Below are 15,122 nucleotides of genomic sequence, written 5' to 3' on the forward strand. Positions count from 1 at the left end.
GGCGGCGGCGGCACAGGCGGGCGGGAGGGCGGGAAGGATGGTGTTTCTGCCGCCGGAGCGGCGGGTGCCGACCAGGTGCCGGGCGGAGGGTGGGCCGAAGCAGTGTGTGCTCGGGAGCAGCCGGCGCGGGTGTCGCTGAGGCAGCCAAGGGAGGCAGGACCGACCGACTGGCGGGCCGACTGACGGACGGGAGGGCGGACGACCCGAGAGCCGGCCCCGGGGCCGCTCCGCGGGCGAGATGCCGGGGCCGCCGACGTTGCCGCTGCTGCTGCTGCTGCTTCTGGGCGCCGGCAGCGCCGGGGCCGCCCCACTTCCGCAAACAGGTGCAGGTGAGCGGGGCGGGGGCTGCGGGCCGCTGCGACGGGGGCACCGGGGGCCGGAGGCCGGCGATCAGAGGGCCTGGCGGGCGCGGAGGCCCGGCGAGCGAGGCAGGGGAAGGCTTCTGCCGCAGGGCGGTGGGCTGGGGGCGGGCTGCCTCTTACGGGCCGAAGCGGGGGCGAGGCGAGGCCATCGGGGCTGGGGCGAGCGGGTCACACGACCGACCCCTGGGGAGGAGGCTGCAGTGTCGGCGCTGGACCTGTTGCCAGAAGGTCCTTAGGCTCCATCCTTCTTCCCGGCCCCTCTGCCTCCTGTCCCAGATGTCACCTGCCTGGTGTGCATTTCTCACATCTTCTCATAAGGACCGTTCGTTTCTTCGCTGTAATCACACTTCCATGCAAATGACACGGGGAGCCGTGCAGAGTTGCTCCTGCTGCCTGCAACTTGTTCTGAAGTTGTAAATTGATTTTTTTTTTTAGACGCTCTGCTTTCCATGCGAAATGGATCTCTGGGGATGAGAAGGAAATGGCTCGACTATAAATATGACTATTTTAAGAAGCCAGCCAGCAGAGTGGCAGTCTTTGAATAACTATTGACAGATCGGCCTAAGGGTGATTGAAGTTTCTCTTTTAACCCCCTCGGTGTGTGCTCCCACACCCCTTCGCCATTTTCTCAGCCTCCATTACAGGTAGCCATTATTTTCCTAAAGAAAACTCTTAACTCCAAAAAAAGCATCCCAAGGTTGATGTGTTAAATTGAGGCTGGCCTGCCACAGTCGTCTGCTGGTTAACACTGAATGAGAGAGAATGCTTCCCAGATTCGGAGCATCTGTGGGGTTGGAAGAGGCCTCAGAGAAGAATTAGTCCAATTTCTTCTGCTTTACATCTGAAGAGCCTGAGGCCTGGAGGACCAAACGCCTTACCCAAAGTGACACAGCTAAATTTTAGGGAGAGCCACAGCTGAAACTTAGGTTGTAGAGTTTTGGGAGGGAACCCCAAAAAACTCAACTCAACCCAAACCTACTGCTATTCCAACTCATGACAAGTGTCTCTGTAGGTTGCCAAGGCTAGAAATCTCTTACCTACCCGTGGATTCCAACCTTGCAAGTATTGGTTGGGACCTTTTTTTTCTATTTTCCCTCCTGTTTACTACTTCAAGCCCTGTAGCTGTTGAGGAATACAGTTTAGACCAAGAGTTATTGTGGTGTCATGTTCATCGGGCATAGAAAGTAGAAGACATACTCAGTAAGACTTATTTTCCAAATTACAGCGATACTGTGAAGCGTATAGTAATTGCTGTTGCCCAGAGCCACTCCAGGTGTGTCATTGAGTGCCCTTTGGCTGAGTGTTATCATCGTACCAGGTCGTGCAGCTCTATAAATGCCTGTCCTTGCCTTCGCTCAAATATTTGGAAGGCGATTCTGTTTTCTGGTCTGGTAGATAAGACCAGGGAGTGTGGTGAGAAGTGTCTAGGCGGCCCAGGTAAGAGTCACAGAAGGTACCTGGGACGTGAGGAAAGGCAATGTGGGAAGACAGTGGAACTGAAATAAACACTAGAGTACAAGAGTGTGTGAAGAGTGTTTATGTGAAGGGCATTCGAGCATTTGCCGGATGCCTTTATTACCTGTCATTGAACTTTTGTATAATCTGGACAGCTTTTATATTTTGGGGGGGTGGAATGTATGAGAATATATCTTCCTTCAAATGTCTTACATGCTGTTTAGCGCATTCTTTGGTTTAGGGAGGTATGAGTGACTGAAGTGTGCTCTGGTGGCTTAGTGCCAAGGAGTTACTCTACCAAACCGAAGGCACTAGGTTTGAATCCACCATGTGCTCTATGGGAGAAGGATGGGCAGTCTCCTGGGCATTTGACAGCCTCTGAGAACTCGCTAGAGAGTCCACTCTGGATGGTTCGAACTTGATGGTACCTAACGACAACACTGCGTTAAAAACCTTAGCTCTGCTGGAGTTCTGTAGAATGAAGCAACCAGGAAAATTAATCCATAGCTGGCATAGGTGCCATGGTGGGTGCTGACTCCATGTCCTGCCACATTGTTTCACAGTCTCTGGTGGGTGCTGACTCCATGTCTTGCCACATTGTTTCACAGTCTCTGGTGGGTGCTGACTCCATGTCCTGCCACATTGTTTCACAGTCTCTGCTGGTCTTGCAGGATCTCATGTGGCCCAGGGTGTAAGGAGTGCTGTCAATCCAGAAGGAAGTGGTTTGGATAGACCAGACGCTGCAGAAGAGAAACGTGGGCGGTTTCCACCAGCGTCCTTTACAGCCTCTGAAAACCTGCTTGGAGGGTCAGCTGTGAATTGACCCTCAACCGCAGTGCGTTTAAAGTGTTTTGAGCTGTTCTTGAGTCTATTGGTGCAGTCCCTGTATCAGCTCATCTTGTTAATTGTCTTCCTCCTCTTCTCTGACTCTTGACTTTACCAACTTTGATGTCTTGCAGGGACTGGTCCCTTCTGATAACATACTGTCCAAAGTAGTTGAGAAAGAATCGTGCCATTTTCACTTCTAATACATGTTGTGTGTGATGTCAAGTCAGAATCAACCCATTGCTGACCCTCCAGCAGGTTTTCAGAGGCAGTTAATCCTGAGGGAGGAACTGGCCCATCCTTCTCCTGCTGAGCAGCTGGTAGATTCAAACTGTGGGCCTTTGGGATTGAAGTGCAGCTTCTTGTCACTAGGCTACCAGTGCTCCCTAATACATAAAAATATCAAATTTTGCCATAAGTAAAGCATCTATATATGAAATACATTCTTTATTTCTTTATATATATAAATTACACAGCCTTTTCACCATAGGTAAAGTGTATGTGTGTGTATAAATAATAATATAGAATATATATATATATATATATATATATAGCTAGCTAGCTAGCTAGATAGATTTTTTTTTTTGGTGGGACTGCATAACCATTTTTGCATGTTGTGACTCAGGGATATGTGGATAGATTTGAGGCACATGAATGACAAGTTCCAGTGCTAGTTGCCAGCAAGTCAGTTCCGATTCTGTGTATGTCAAGAGCAGAGCTACACTCCATAGTGTTTTCAGGGGCTGATTTTTTGAAAGTAGATCACCAAGCCTCTCTTCCAAGGCTCCTGTGAGGGAGTATAAACTCCAGCTTTTGGAGTAACAGCTGAGCTTTTGAATGAATGGTGTGCATCACCCAGGGACTGAAATGACAGGTGCCGGGGTTGAATTCTGTGGAGAAAGCATACAATCAGCATAGATTTGAAGGTTTCTCTTTCCATTTAGGAATGATTAGGAAACACTGGTGGCTGAGATGGAGTCCTGATCAAGATGTGAGAAGAATAAACACCCTTTTGACTTGTTTTGACAAGTGAGCTACTTTTAATGATCTAGAGGCCTGAACTCCAAATAAAGCTAGCCATTTTCAGATAAGGGTAGATAGGCCTAAAGCTTTAAGGTATTTTATTGCCTTCATTTTATTTTTTCTAGTAGTTAACAGTGATTTAGAGAAAGCCTGGCTTATCAAACATAAGTTGGGAGGACTTGATTTTGATCCTTTGTCAGCTCTTGGGATTGAAGTTTCTTTATCTAAGATGCCTTTGTTATCCAACAGGGTAGGTTCAGAATTTAAAAGGGTACTTACTTGTTGTTTTGTGCCGTAAGTTGGAGGCACAGTAATGCTGGAGGGTGGAGAAGAGCTGACTTTCCTTTATGGGAACAGATTGGTGGATCTTTTCTCCCATCGAGCTACCTGTGAGTTGGAACTGCCAGTCTTTTGGTTAACTGCGTAGTAGTGAACTGTTGTGCCACTGGGGTTCCTTTCAGTCTCATGGGCTTGTTAAATGTGTGGTTGCATTTGCTACCACAGCCTGGATACCCTGTCTCAGGACCTCTTTGCTGATGACTCTGCTCATTGGTCCTCGTGTGGAAGCTGTATAAAGGGAGGAAGTCCACTAGTTCCACACACAGTTAAATGACCAAACAAAATTCTTTTCTCCAGACCATAGTTGCCAGATTCTTCTCTGAAGAATCATTCATTATGTGCCCTTTTTTGAGATCATCAGAATTCACAGCATAAACGGAAGCTGCAGATTAAGGACAATTTTGTGTGTGTGTGTGTGTGTGTGTGTGTGTGTGTGAGAGAGAGAGAAAGCATCCAGATAAGCCTACAGTTTCTCATTAATATCAGGACAGTGGTCAGACAAGGAAACCCACATCCATTGTTCTGCGGCATATTAGGTCACAGAGCACAGAGGAAGCTTTTAGCAGTTCCAGATAAAGGACCTCATGCAAGTCTGCATGAAGCCAGTGGGACTTAGCTACTGATTAAACGGCAGCTTGTGGAACTGGGGCTCCCGTTTTAGATTAAACAGAATAGACTTGGATCTGTCGGAATATTTCCTACGGAAAGGAAGCGCGCTCTAAAATGTGAATGACAGAGTTGGTCTTAACCATCTTCTGAGACCTAGACATGGCTTTCAGCAGGCTTCCCGGACAAATGGTTTCTGGATTGATGGCCTCCAGGCTTGAGAGTGGATTGAGACTGGGACTGCTGTCATTGATTGGGTTCAGCTGGTGATACGTTTTGATGAACGAAATTTTAGTTAGCCGAGGTCAAGGGCTGCCCAGGGGCTGTAGAGCCGGTCAGCAGTGCACCATTGCCCTGTCCTTTTGCTCATCTCAGTGTTCCTGCAATTCTCTTGAAATTTAGAGAGCCCTCGCCTCTCTGTGCCCCTGTGAGTGTGTCACTAAGATAACAGTGTGGCATTGCTTTTCCAGTCTTGATGTACTGAGTCACAATCTGTGTTTTATCGGGAGCCTCAGGTTATGTAAGAAGCACTGGGTATCTTTGAGTATCACCTGGGGACCTCTTCTGATTCTGGCTATCTGGGGCAGAAAAAGGCAGATTCTCAGCAGAGGGGCCAAGTGGAATGGACCAGTTCAGAGCCTTGGTTGGAGTCCTCTGGGCAGCACCCAACAGCAGTCCTGTGAATAAGGGGCTTCCAGGGTCTGAAGCTGTCGAACAAATGAGTCCTTGTAGATGGACATTTGAAAAGAACAGCTTTTCAATCCAGTCCAGAGTAAAACTCACCAACTAGTTAGAGGAGCTCGTGCTTTGGAAGGGAACCATTCCTCCCCCACTTCTTGTTGGTTCAAATCCACCAGCAGCTCCACTGAGAAAGATGAGACTGTCGACTCCAGTTAAGATTCACACCTCGGAAACTGGGGGAGGGCTGCCATGAGGCTGGCTCACCTCAGCCACGGAAGGAAGGGGTGGTGATTTGGCTTGCTCTCCGTTTCCGTAGCCGTCCAGTCTTGGACCAGTTACTTAACCTTGTCAGGCTGCTTAGAACTCCGTTGTTTAAAAGGCTGATGGTAATTTCTGCTTACGGGTGTGCTAGGGCTAGGGTCTTGGTGGACTACTGTCCTGCCTGGTGTGTCCTTGGCAGCACTGTGTCAGGTTTCTCTGTAAATGTGTTGGCTTGTCCAGGGAGCCTTGATGGCGCAGTGGATTAACTGAAAGTTTGCTGGTCCCCATCCATCAGCCTCTCTATGGGAGAAAAATGAGACTGAGCAAAGATGACTGCCTTGGGGACCCTGTGGGGCACTTGTTCTCTGTTCTGCAGGGTTGCTTTGAGTCGGAACAGACTTGATAGCAATTTTGGGTTTTGAATCATAGAATTGACCAGTGGTGTGAGATAGGACTTCAAAGTAAGAACTCACTGTGGTAGCTGTTTATCATCACAGACTGTCTAGAACTCCTTTGGGAGGGGGAGGAAAACCTTTGTTACTCTGAATAACCCATCATAGAATGGACGGAGCAGAGCAGAGCCTTGGCTTATGTAAGCGTATGCATTGTTACCTCTTGAAACTCATGATGTTGTTTTAAACTAGGAATTTCTAAGATGATCTGAATTAGTTGGCTTTTATATAATGAGCCTTTTTTTAAACTTGAAGATGACTAAAGCATCACATGTGAACAATCCCTGGTTTTAATTTAGTTAAAGGAACCATGATCAATGCCTTCGCCGTCACCATCACCACTGGGCATTGCCGATTCGCTTCTGACTCACAGTGACCTCATAGTGGCAGAGGTTATCTGCCCCAAAGGATTTCACAAGTGGCCGTCTTTATAGGGATCCCTGGTGGTGCAGTGCTTAAGGCATGTGACTGGTATTCAGAAGGTTGGTGGTTTGAACCCACCACTCTGTGGGAGAAAGATGAGGCTGCTTCTGTGAAAAGTGGAAACCCTCTAGGGCAGTTCTACTCTGTGCCGCAAGGTCACACTGTGGTGTGCTTTTGAAAGAAAATCAGATCACTGGTTCTTTCTCTGCACAACTGGGTGGGTTTGAACCATCACCCTCTCAGTTAGTGGTTGAGTACTTATCCATTGTGCCATCGGGGCTTCTTAATCTTAAGTATAGCTGATCTCAAACACAGTTTTACATGCCAGGAAGCCTCCTCAGAGACAGCGCTTCCTCCCACCTGTGGCCCCACAGTGAAGGATGCACTTGCTTTCTCTGCCCATCCAGCTGGGCTTTACTCCTCTGGAAAAGTTTATGCATTACCCAGATGTGAATACAGGCAGGAGAGGCTGGGCAGATGCTCCTGATCTAGAGCTGTGTGTGCTACAACTTAACACTCCGTTCTCAGCTTCTCCCCTGCATCTTCGCTGGAGCTCTTGTAAGAGAAAGGCCAAGGAAGATGATAAACCCAGCATACAGGAGCAAAATGTTAAAGGGAAGTATTTTTAAATTGTAGCAAGTGACTGATTTGGAACCCTGCCTTGGCATTACAGTTATTTGCCACAAAGAACAGGCATATCAGGGAAATGACCTCAGTATTTAAAAAAAGGATTTCTTTTTTTTTTTTGTCAAAGATGGTAAGTGCCAAGCAGAGCACCTTAAATCACATTTGCTTTCATGGTGATTTAAGCGGGACAAGTGAGAACATTGATGCTCTTGGTCTCAGGTGCCCAAGACCACGCATTGGTGAGTGTCCCCTTGCTGCCAGGACAGTCTCAGCTGGTGTTCCCACCTAGTTGTCCTTGTGCCATGTGCTCACCCTACTAGCAGAAAGTTGGTGGTTCGCACCAGTTCGAACCAGAGAATTCTCAGAAGTAGAACAAGATATGCTGGACTGTGGTTAGAGTAGACCCAAGCTCTGGGCATCTGACTCCCGTGTGGTTGACATCACTCAAGAGAGGCTGTGGCTCTTAGGGACACCCTGCAGGTGACTCCTAGTGACGAGGAGAGCAGCCCTGTAGCTTTCCCCAGCTGTAGTCTTGATGAAAGCAGGCTGCCAGCCCTTTGTTGGAGCTGTTGGACAGGTTTGCACTGTAACCTTTCTGTTGGCAGCTGCCACACAGTTGTACCACCAGGCTTCTTCAAGGGAGATAGTGCTCTGCTGCCCCTCCCCTACTCTCTTTACCCTTTCTGGGCATGTTCTGCAGAGTAACCTGTGCTAATTCTCATCTTCCAGTTCTCCATAGACTTCCTACGCGTAGACTCATGTCTTCCTTGCTTCTCATAGAGCTTTCTTTTTAAAAACAAAAATCCCAAAACTCTTTGTGAGCCCAACTTCCCTTAAAAGACCTTTCTGCAGGTCTAACCATTAGAGATTGCAACCCCTGCCCATTCGCAGTGTGTCAGAGATGAGGGTGGCACAGCATAGGCTGGGTGTGGTTCTGTTAATTAGGGGCATACGGTCACTATGAATCGAACTCTGCGGCACCTAATACAACAACTCACTTGTAGAGTTAGTACCTGTGGAGCAAAAGGCTCATGCAAATATTGGAACGTGATGTTTTTGTTGGGTTTTTTTCCTGATACAATGGCTGAGTGTTGGCTGCTCACTGAAAGGTTAGTGATTTGAACCCACCGGGCACTTCCTGGGAAGAAAGATGAGGCCGACTGCTGCTGTAAAGATTCCAGACTTGGGAGCCGGGTGGGCCGTTCTGTGTCCTGTAGGGTCATTATGAGTCAGTCAGTTTGAAGGCAGTGGGTTTAGACTGTCTTGGTGCATGGACACTTTTTATGCTCTCCGAGTAAGTATATGTGCCTGAGAAGGAAGGTACGCAGAGAAAATTTCTTGATAGGCCTTGTGATCAGGACAAATTTGAATTGATTGTGTCGTTCAACTAGTTGGGCTTAGAAAATACTACTTCATAGTTTTGTTTCCCTTTTTTTTTTTTTTAGAAAATGTATCCTTTATTTGGTGTTAACAGGCTTGAATATATTCTTTTTTTTTTTATTTCCATTCATCCATTGTTACACCTTTTCCTCCCTGTCCCCCTCCTCCCAATTAGCTTTTTTTCTTTGGGAAAAAAGTTTTTCCTTGTTATACAGTCCCCCCGACCCTCACCCCAGACCACTTTATGATGAAACTCTTATTCTGGACTCTTGTCATGCCAATAATACTTAATCATATGTTCCTTTTATGCAGTTCTCTCCCTCATCTGTTTCAATGCCATGCACGTTATTTATCCCCTCTTTTCTTAGTGTTCCCCCAAACCCCATATTAGTCCTATTCTATAATAGTGCGACACGTTATACAGTATTTGTCTTTGTGACTGAGATATTTCACTCAGCATAATGTCCTCCATGATCACCCCTTTTGTATAATAGTTTATGAGTTCTTTGTTTTTTGGTGCTACATAATATTCCATTGTGTGAATATATCACATCTTCTCCATTTATTCATTTGTTGATGGGCACTTGGGCTGTTTCCAACTCTTTGTTATTGTAAAGCAACAGTAAACATGAGTGTGCATGTATCTGCTTGGGTGGCAGTTCTGGTTTCTTTAGGGTATATTCCCAGTAATGGAATTGCGGCATCAAATGGTATTTCTATTTCTTAATTTTTTGAGAAAGCACCATACTGCCTTCCATAATGGTTGCACCGTTTTACACTCCCACCAGCAGTAAATAAGGGTTCCAGTCTCTCTACAAGCTTGCCAACATTTGATGTTTGCTGTTCTGTTAAATTTTGCTATTTTTATTGGGGTGAGATGATACCTCATAGTTGTTTTGCATAGTTTTGTTTTCTTAAGCCCTCTCTCCCCTCCTATTTTGCAAGACTCGCATCTGAGAGCCTTGGAATTTCTGTTGTTTGTATGGTGTCTCACAGATTGGAGAAGATGTGGATGGTGCTGGGGAGCTGGGGTTCACACCAGTCCTCCAGCCTCATTGTCACAGGGCCTCTGTGTGAGCTCACAGCCTCTCATTCTGTGGACTTTTCATCCAATCTGGAATGAAGCCGTGTGATGATGCTGGTTAGTTAAAACATACCTACATTATGACCACACTCTTCCCACTTCCTTCTTGTGATGCTGGTTTCCATTCTTCCATGTATTCTACCCTTTCCAATTTTCTGAGCTTTTTCTCTGGACAGATAACACCCCTTTAATAAGATATGCTTGATTATATTAAGAAATCGATGCTTCCCTGATGTTACTGTTCCCCTTAAGGTCTGTCTATTGTTTGGCTGCAAGTTGAGCCACGTGGGTGAGCTTTGTTCCAGATTCAAAGGGTGATTAAGCAGTCTTGGGAGTTGCACCAGTCAGTATTGGTTAGCCAGTGACGCTGACCGGTTTTGGTTTTGAGTTTTGTTGCACATTTTGACCTGTCCTCTCCAGGAGCTTGTAAAGTGGTCAGCAGTGGTAGCCCGGCACTGTCTCAGTCTTCTGCTCTCAGAATCATGGAAGCCGAGATTTCTTCGTCCATTAGTCTTTTGAACTGTTTTTCGGCATCTTTGCTTTTTCCAACAGATGGCTGCTTGAAAGTTTTTACGACCCCAGTCCCTAGTCATGAAGCAGGGTGTAGAACACTGTCTTTGTGGACCCTGTTATGCCAGTTTATCTTGATGTCTCTAGAGACTGTGGTCGTGAGGCCGTCGGACCAGCAAATGCTGCCCTTTTGATCTCGTAGTTGGTTGTTGTAAGGAGTGTGTGCCTCCGCATCTTAGAACAAGTTTGCAGAAAAGTTGCAAAGATAGTACAGAGAGTTCCTGCATTTCCTGGGACAGTCTCCCTGGGATCTTGTGTCATCTCACAGTTTACATCCTGCGTTTGTTACACTTGGGAACCTAGGCCAGCTGGTTACCGCTGAACTGAAGCCCACACTTCACACCGCAGTCACGTGCCTTGGCATTGCCCTCCTGTTGTTTACTGTTGGTGTACGCTTAGCCGTCCGATCACCTTCAGTGCTTCCCATCTCCTCCTCCTTTGGCTGACCTTGTCCTTGTGGTCAGGGATGTCTGGAAAGGGCCCCTTGTCTGGAACATGCCAGGTTTTCACTGGTGACTAGACTGGAGTTAGGTGGTTTGGGCAAAAGGCCCATAGATAAGGTGCCATCTCATCACTTCTGCTGTCAGAATGACTTGTCACTTGCTTACCTGTCTGAGGTTCTGAGGTGGTGCTTGTCAGCTTTCTTTCCTGTCAGGTTTCTGTTCCCGCCCCATTGCTCCCATTCTCTTCCGGAACTCAGTGTACAGCCCACACTTCGGGTGGGGAGTCCACCTCCTTGAGTGGGAAGTACATTCCATAAATTATTTTGAATCGCGAGTTATCTGTGTTATTTGTGTGTGTATAACGGTATAAGCCCCTTGCTGTCAGTTGTTTGTCATTCTTGTGACCCTCCGTTGAGTTCCAGGCTGTAAATCTTGTTGAGAGGAGATGGCATCTTTCCCTCACAGAGCAGCTTGTGGATTTGTGCTGACCTTTTGGTTAACAGTGCAACACAAAATTCATCGCACCACCTGAGCTCCTTTTTGGTTTCCTGGTGTACAAAGAAGTCATGTTGACACTAGACTGTAGTCTAAGCCTGTAGTCACATTGGAAAATAGCATGAGAGTGACTGAAATGGGGTGTGGACGAGAAAGGAGTACATACCATTGGGAAAATGGTGCCAGTAGACGTGCTCGTCTAAGGTGGTGTCCATGAAGCACAGTCGGCCACCATGTGTCTGTGCTTTTCAAAGCGACGGGTCAGAAATGGCCCAAACCTGCTACCTGCACCGTTGGAGGATGTGCCAGCCTCCTCCTGTCAGGACGGCAGCTCAGAGTCCCATGGTGCAGTTGCACTGTGTCTCACGGGGCCAGCGTTAAGTTGGAACTGGCTTGATGACAGGGTTTGAGTTTGATGTTCAGGTTATAATACTGTGCTGCACCCCTTCCTGTTGGCTCCCGTGTGCCTTTGATGTAGCTCATCTGCCGTCTGGTGGGGAGCTGGTGACACAGTGAATTAAGTGTTGGGTGGTTCTAATTTCCCCGTGAGCCCGGGGAGAGAAGTGTGGCGGTCAGCTTCCCCAAAGGTTTGCCCTCTGTGAACCCTCTGGACCAGTTCTGCTCTGTTCTCTGGGTAGCTGTGCACTGAGATCCACTCTGTCACATGCAGCGCATAGACAGTGAAGGACAGTGAATCCCGCTGGCATAGATTAGATTTCTAGTTACTTTCTGGCACATAACTTCCATGGTCTCGGCTTTGCATTTGCTGGCTAAACATGTTGGATTGGTAACTGAAAGGTAGTAATTCAAATCTCACAATCCACTTGCTTGGTCGATGGCTTCCTCCAGCAGTGGCGTACAGCCCAGTCGAAGGTTGCTGAGTCAAGGATCCACTTGATGGCAGGGGTTCGGGTACACTGCAGCATTTTCAGCTTTTTGTATATAGTCCAGTATACAGAAGGAGGAGCTCTGGTGATATATTTGGTCGATGCTCTGAGTGTGAAAGTTGGAGTCTCCTCCGTGAAGATATACGGTCTTGAAAACTGAAGGTCTTGGAGTCAGAATCCACTCTGGTGTAGTGGGTTTGGTTTTTAGTTTCTATATAATCCCAGTCTAAAAGGAAATGCAGAAAAGGGCAGCTATTTCAGAGGTACAAAGGTACTACTCTTGGACACAGATCCTTTGTCACGAGTGCTGTTTGCCCCAAACCCCACTGTTAATATTTTAAACCTAGACTGCCTGGCCAATTGCATTAGAACATGAACAGAAGAATCTACTTTGAAAGCTAGAAATTCATACATGTGAAAAGAGCTCTGCTGTAGTCCATTGGGAGCTGTGTCATTAACCCAAAAGGTGACACCCCACTGGTGGCTCGAATCCACCAGAAGCCTCTTGAAGGATGGTTAGTCTCCTCCTGTGGGTTTACAGCCTTCGAAGACCCACTGGGGGTTCAGCTAGGAGTCAGTTCCACCTCACTGCAAGGAATTAAGAAAAATAGAAGGACCTGTCTTATTCCCTCTGTAGCACCTTGATGCCTGAAACTGTGAGGGAAGCTCCTTTAAGGATTTACTTAAGAGAAAGTGATTTTGAGGGTGTGTTTTTTTGAGCATTGGAAGTTATTCAAAGGGATCAGAATTCATGGTCCAGTTGATTTCGACCTTGCTCCTGTGGAGAGGCTGGTGGATTTGAACTGTTGGCCTTTTGGTTAGCAGCCTTTGCATAAAAGTTCTGATAAAACTGATGGAAGTTTCTTAACAAGCAGAGGGGACTGGAATCTTGTTCTGACTTGCTCATGGAGGTTTGTGCTTTTTTTCTTTTTCTCCTCTTGTATTTTTTGTTAGGGAAAAATGTAAAACACACAGAACATGGGAAAGTAGTATAATGAACCCTGTGAGAACAGGCACCTTACTTTGGTTTTAAGGTTTTTCCTAACCAAAAGAGCAAATCTTAGCCCAAAAAGCTTGTTCTGGAGGGCAAAGGCGTTGAGGTAACTTCCCCCAGAAGGTGCTGTACTCTGGAGTACATCTGTCTTTTTCTGCCAGGAAGGGACACTCACAACAAAATCTTATCTCCTTTAAAGTGTAGTGAGGAGGGTGGAGGGCTTGAGATCACCTTGTGACCTATTTATCAGGTGATCTCAGACAAGGAGGCGGCAGAGTTCAGCTGATGTTGTGCCCTATCTCCAATCACCGACTGGCAGAGGGAGTCACCAAGAGCTGGTCTGTTCTTGTCATAACCTTTCTTGGAACCTAAAAAAGAAACCCAAACTTGTTGCCCCTAAGCCTGTTCCAATTCATAGCAGCCCTGAAGGACATACATTTCCTGAGGTTCCCAGTCTCCAGGGAAGCTAGCCGCCACATCTGTGTCTCTCAAACCCTTTTTGTTAGCAGCAGAGGACTTAACTGTGCTACCAAAACTCCTTCAAGCCGTTTACTTTGTTTTCCCTTTGAGTGTATACGTACAGGAAAACTGGTCAGAATAAGTGTTTTGCTTCAATTTCTTTGAGTTTTGATTAATTTTACTCTCTTGTACCTAATACCCCGCACCAATATCTGTACCCTGCTCACTGCCCTGCCTCTGTTGTTTTAATGTAAGCTCCAGGCTGCTCTCCTGGTTAGCCAGAAATGTTTCCAAGTAAATGTGGATGTTTTCACTTAACTCGTTCACTAAGGACTTTGCAGATTCTTGGGTCTCAAATCCTCTGAAATCAGAATTTTGGAAATAGGCCTGCAAATCAGCATTTGAATTGTTCTTCAGGCAACTTATTTCCCCCACCTAAACATGAATATTTTGTAGTCTACTGTTGTTATTGTTAGGTGCATTTGAGTATGACTCTCAACGATCCTATGAATAACAGATCTGAACTCTATCCTATCCCATGCCATCTTCCTCATCTCTGACACACTAACGCCATTGCTCCAGTCACTGTATCAAGCCGTCTTGTCAACGGTCTTCTTCTTCTTCCCTGAAATCCCAAAGGCACGTGGTTCGAATCCACCATTTGCTCCTTGGGAGAAGAATGAGCAATCTCCTCCCATTTGATTTCTTGCCTCTGAAAACCCACTGCAGGGTTAGCTATGGGTTGGTGCCGACTTGACAGCACTTAGCAACATATATTTTACGATACAGAAAAGTAGCAATTGTTAATAGAAATCTATTGGTGTGTGTAACTAGTAAGATTCAAGGAAGGAAGACAACAAACATGACTTTAAAGTAATGTGTTTTGTTTTTTTAGTTTTTTTTTGTAAAACAGAAACTTAAGCAGCACATGAGGAGTTCTGGTGGCCTAGTGGCAAGAAGCTGTTCTGCAAAACCGAAGGCACGTGGTTGGAGACCCCCACCAGCTCTGTGGGAGAAGGTTGGGCAGTCTCCTCCCGTGCGATTAACTGCCTCTGAAAATCTGCTGGAGTGTCAGCTGTGGGTTGGTTCCGACTCTACAGTACACAGTAACAACAACAAGCTGCAGGTTAGGTTCCCCTCCAGCAGTTTCTGTGCAGATTGTTCCAGGGTGTTGGCTTCGTTCATCACGATGCTTGAATATTCTCAGTATTTCAATTCTGGTGGTTTTGGTTTCATTAATTACTTTTCCAGACCCTTTACCATCTTGCTTTTGACTGTTGGATCTTGTACAACGGATGATTCTTTTTAAAGGAGTGCAATACTAATGGGTGATATTCATTATTTTGTAAGCCAGTTTAAACATTTTAAAATTAATGCAAATACCTAGAATCTGATTAAATTGAAGCATCTTTTGTGAAAAATGGAAATGTTGCTTTAACTGCAAAGACATTGAAACACTGTGCAGAACATGGTTCAGCTCTTTTTCTTTATTTTTTTTCACGTCACCTCTCAAAGTCATTATAAATAATAGCCTGTGAATTTTAGAAATGCCTTGTATAAATTGCCAGTAAAATCTGTGAGCCAGTAAGAGCTGACAGTCAGATGCTGGGCTTGTGAGAACCTCGTGGCCTGTAGGTGTCAGCCCTGTCCTGGTTCTGCTGCTTGCACGTGGGTCCAGGTGACAGTTGATTAGGAGGGAATGAAGCAGATACAACAGCAGTGGGCTTTTGGGGGGAAGGGATTTGGAGCTATAATA

General features: G+C 46.3%; 1 protein-coding gene across 1 annotated transcript in view; it reads left to right on the forward strand.

Moving 5' to 3' along the window:
- The first annotated feature begins 217 nt into the window (after positions 1 to 217).
- Positions 218 to 15,122, forward strand: part of LMTK2 (lemur tyrosine kinase 2) — an 88,604-nt gene continuing 73,699 nt past the window's right edge. The window contains exon 1 of the mRNA XM_006889631.1: positions 218 to 329. Within this exon, the coding sequence (XP_006889693.1) occupies positions 239 to 329 (91 nt within the window). The 5' untranslated portion in view covers positions 218 to 238. The remainder of the gene's footprint in view (positions 330 to 15,122) is intronic.

Source organism: Elephantulus edwardii, unplaced genomic scaffold (assembly GCF_000299155.1).
Source record: "Elephantulus edwardii isolate Elephantulus edwardi_28Jun2011 unplaced genomic scaffold, EleEdw1.0 scaffold00080, whole genome shotgun sequence".
Taxonomy (NCBI): Eukaryota; Metazoa; Chordata; class Mammalia; order Macroscelidea; family Macroscelididae; genus Elephantulus; species Elephantulus edwardii.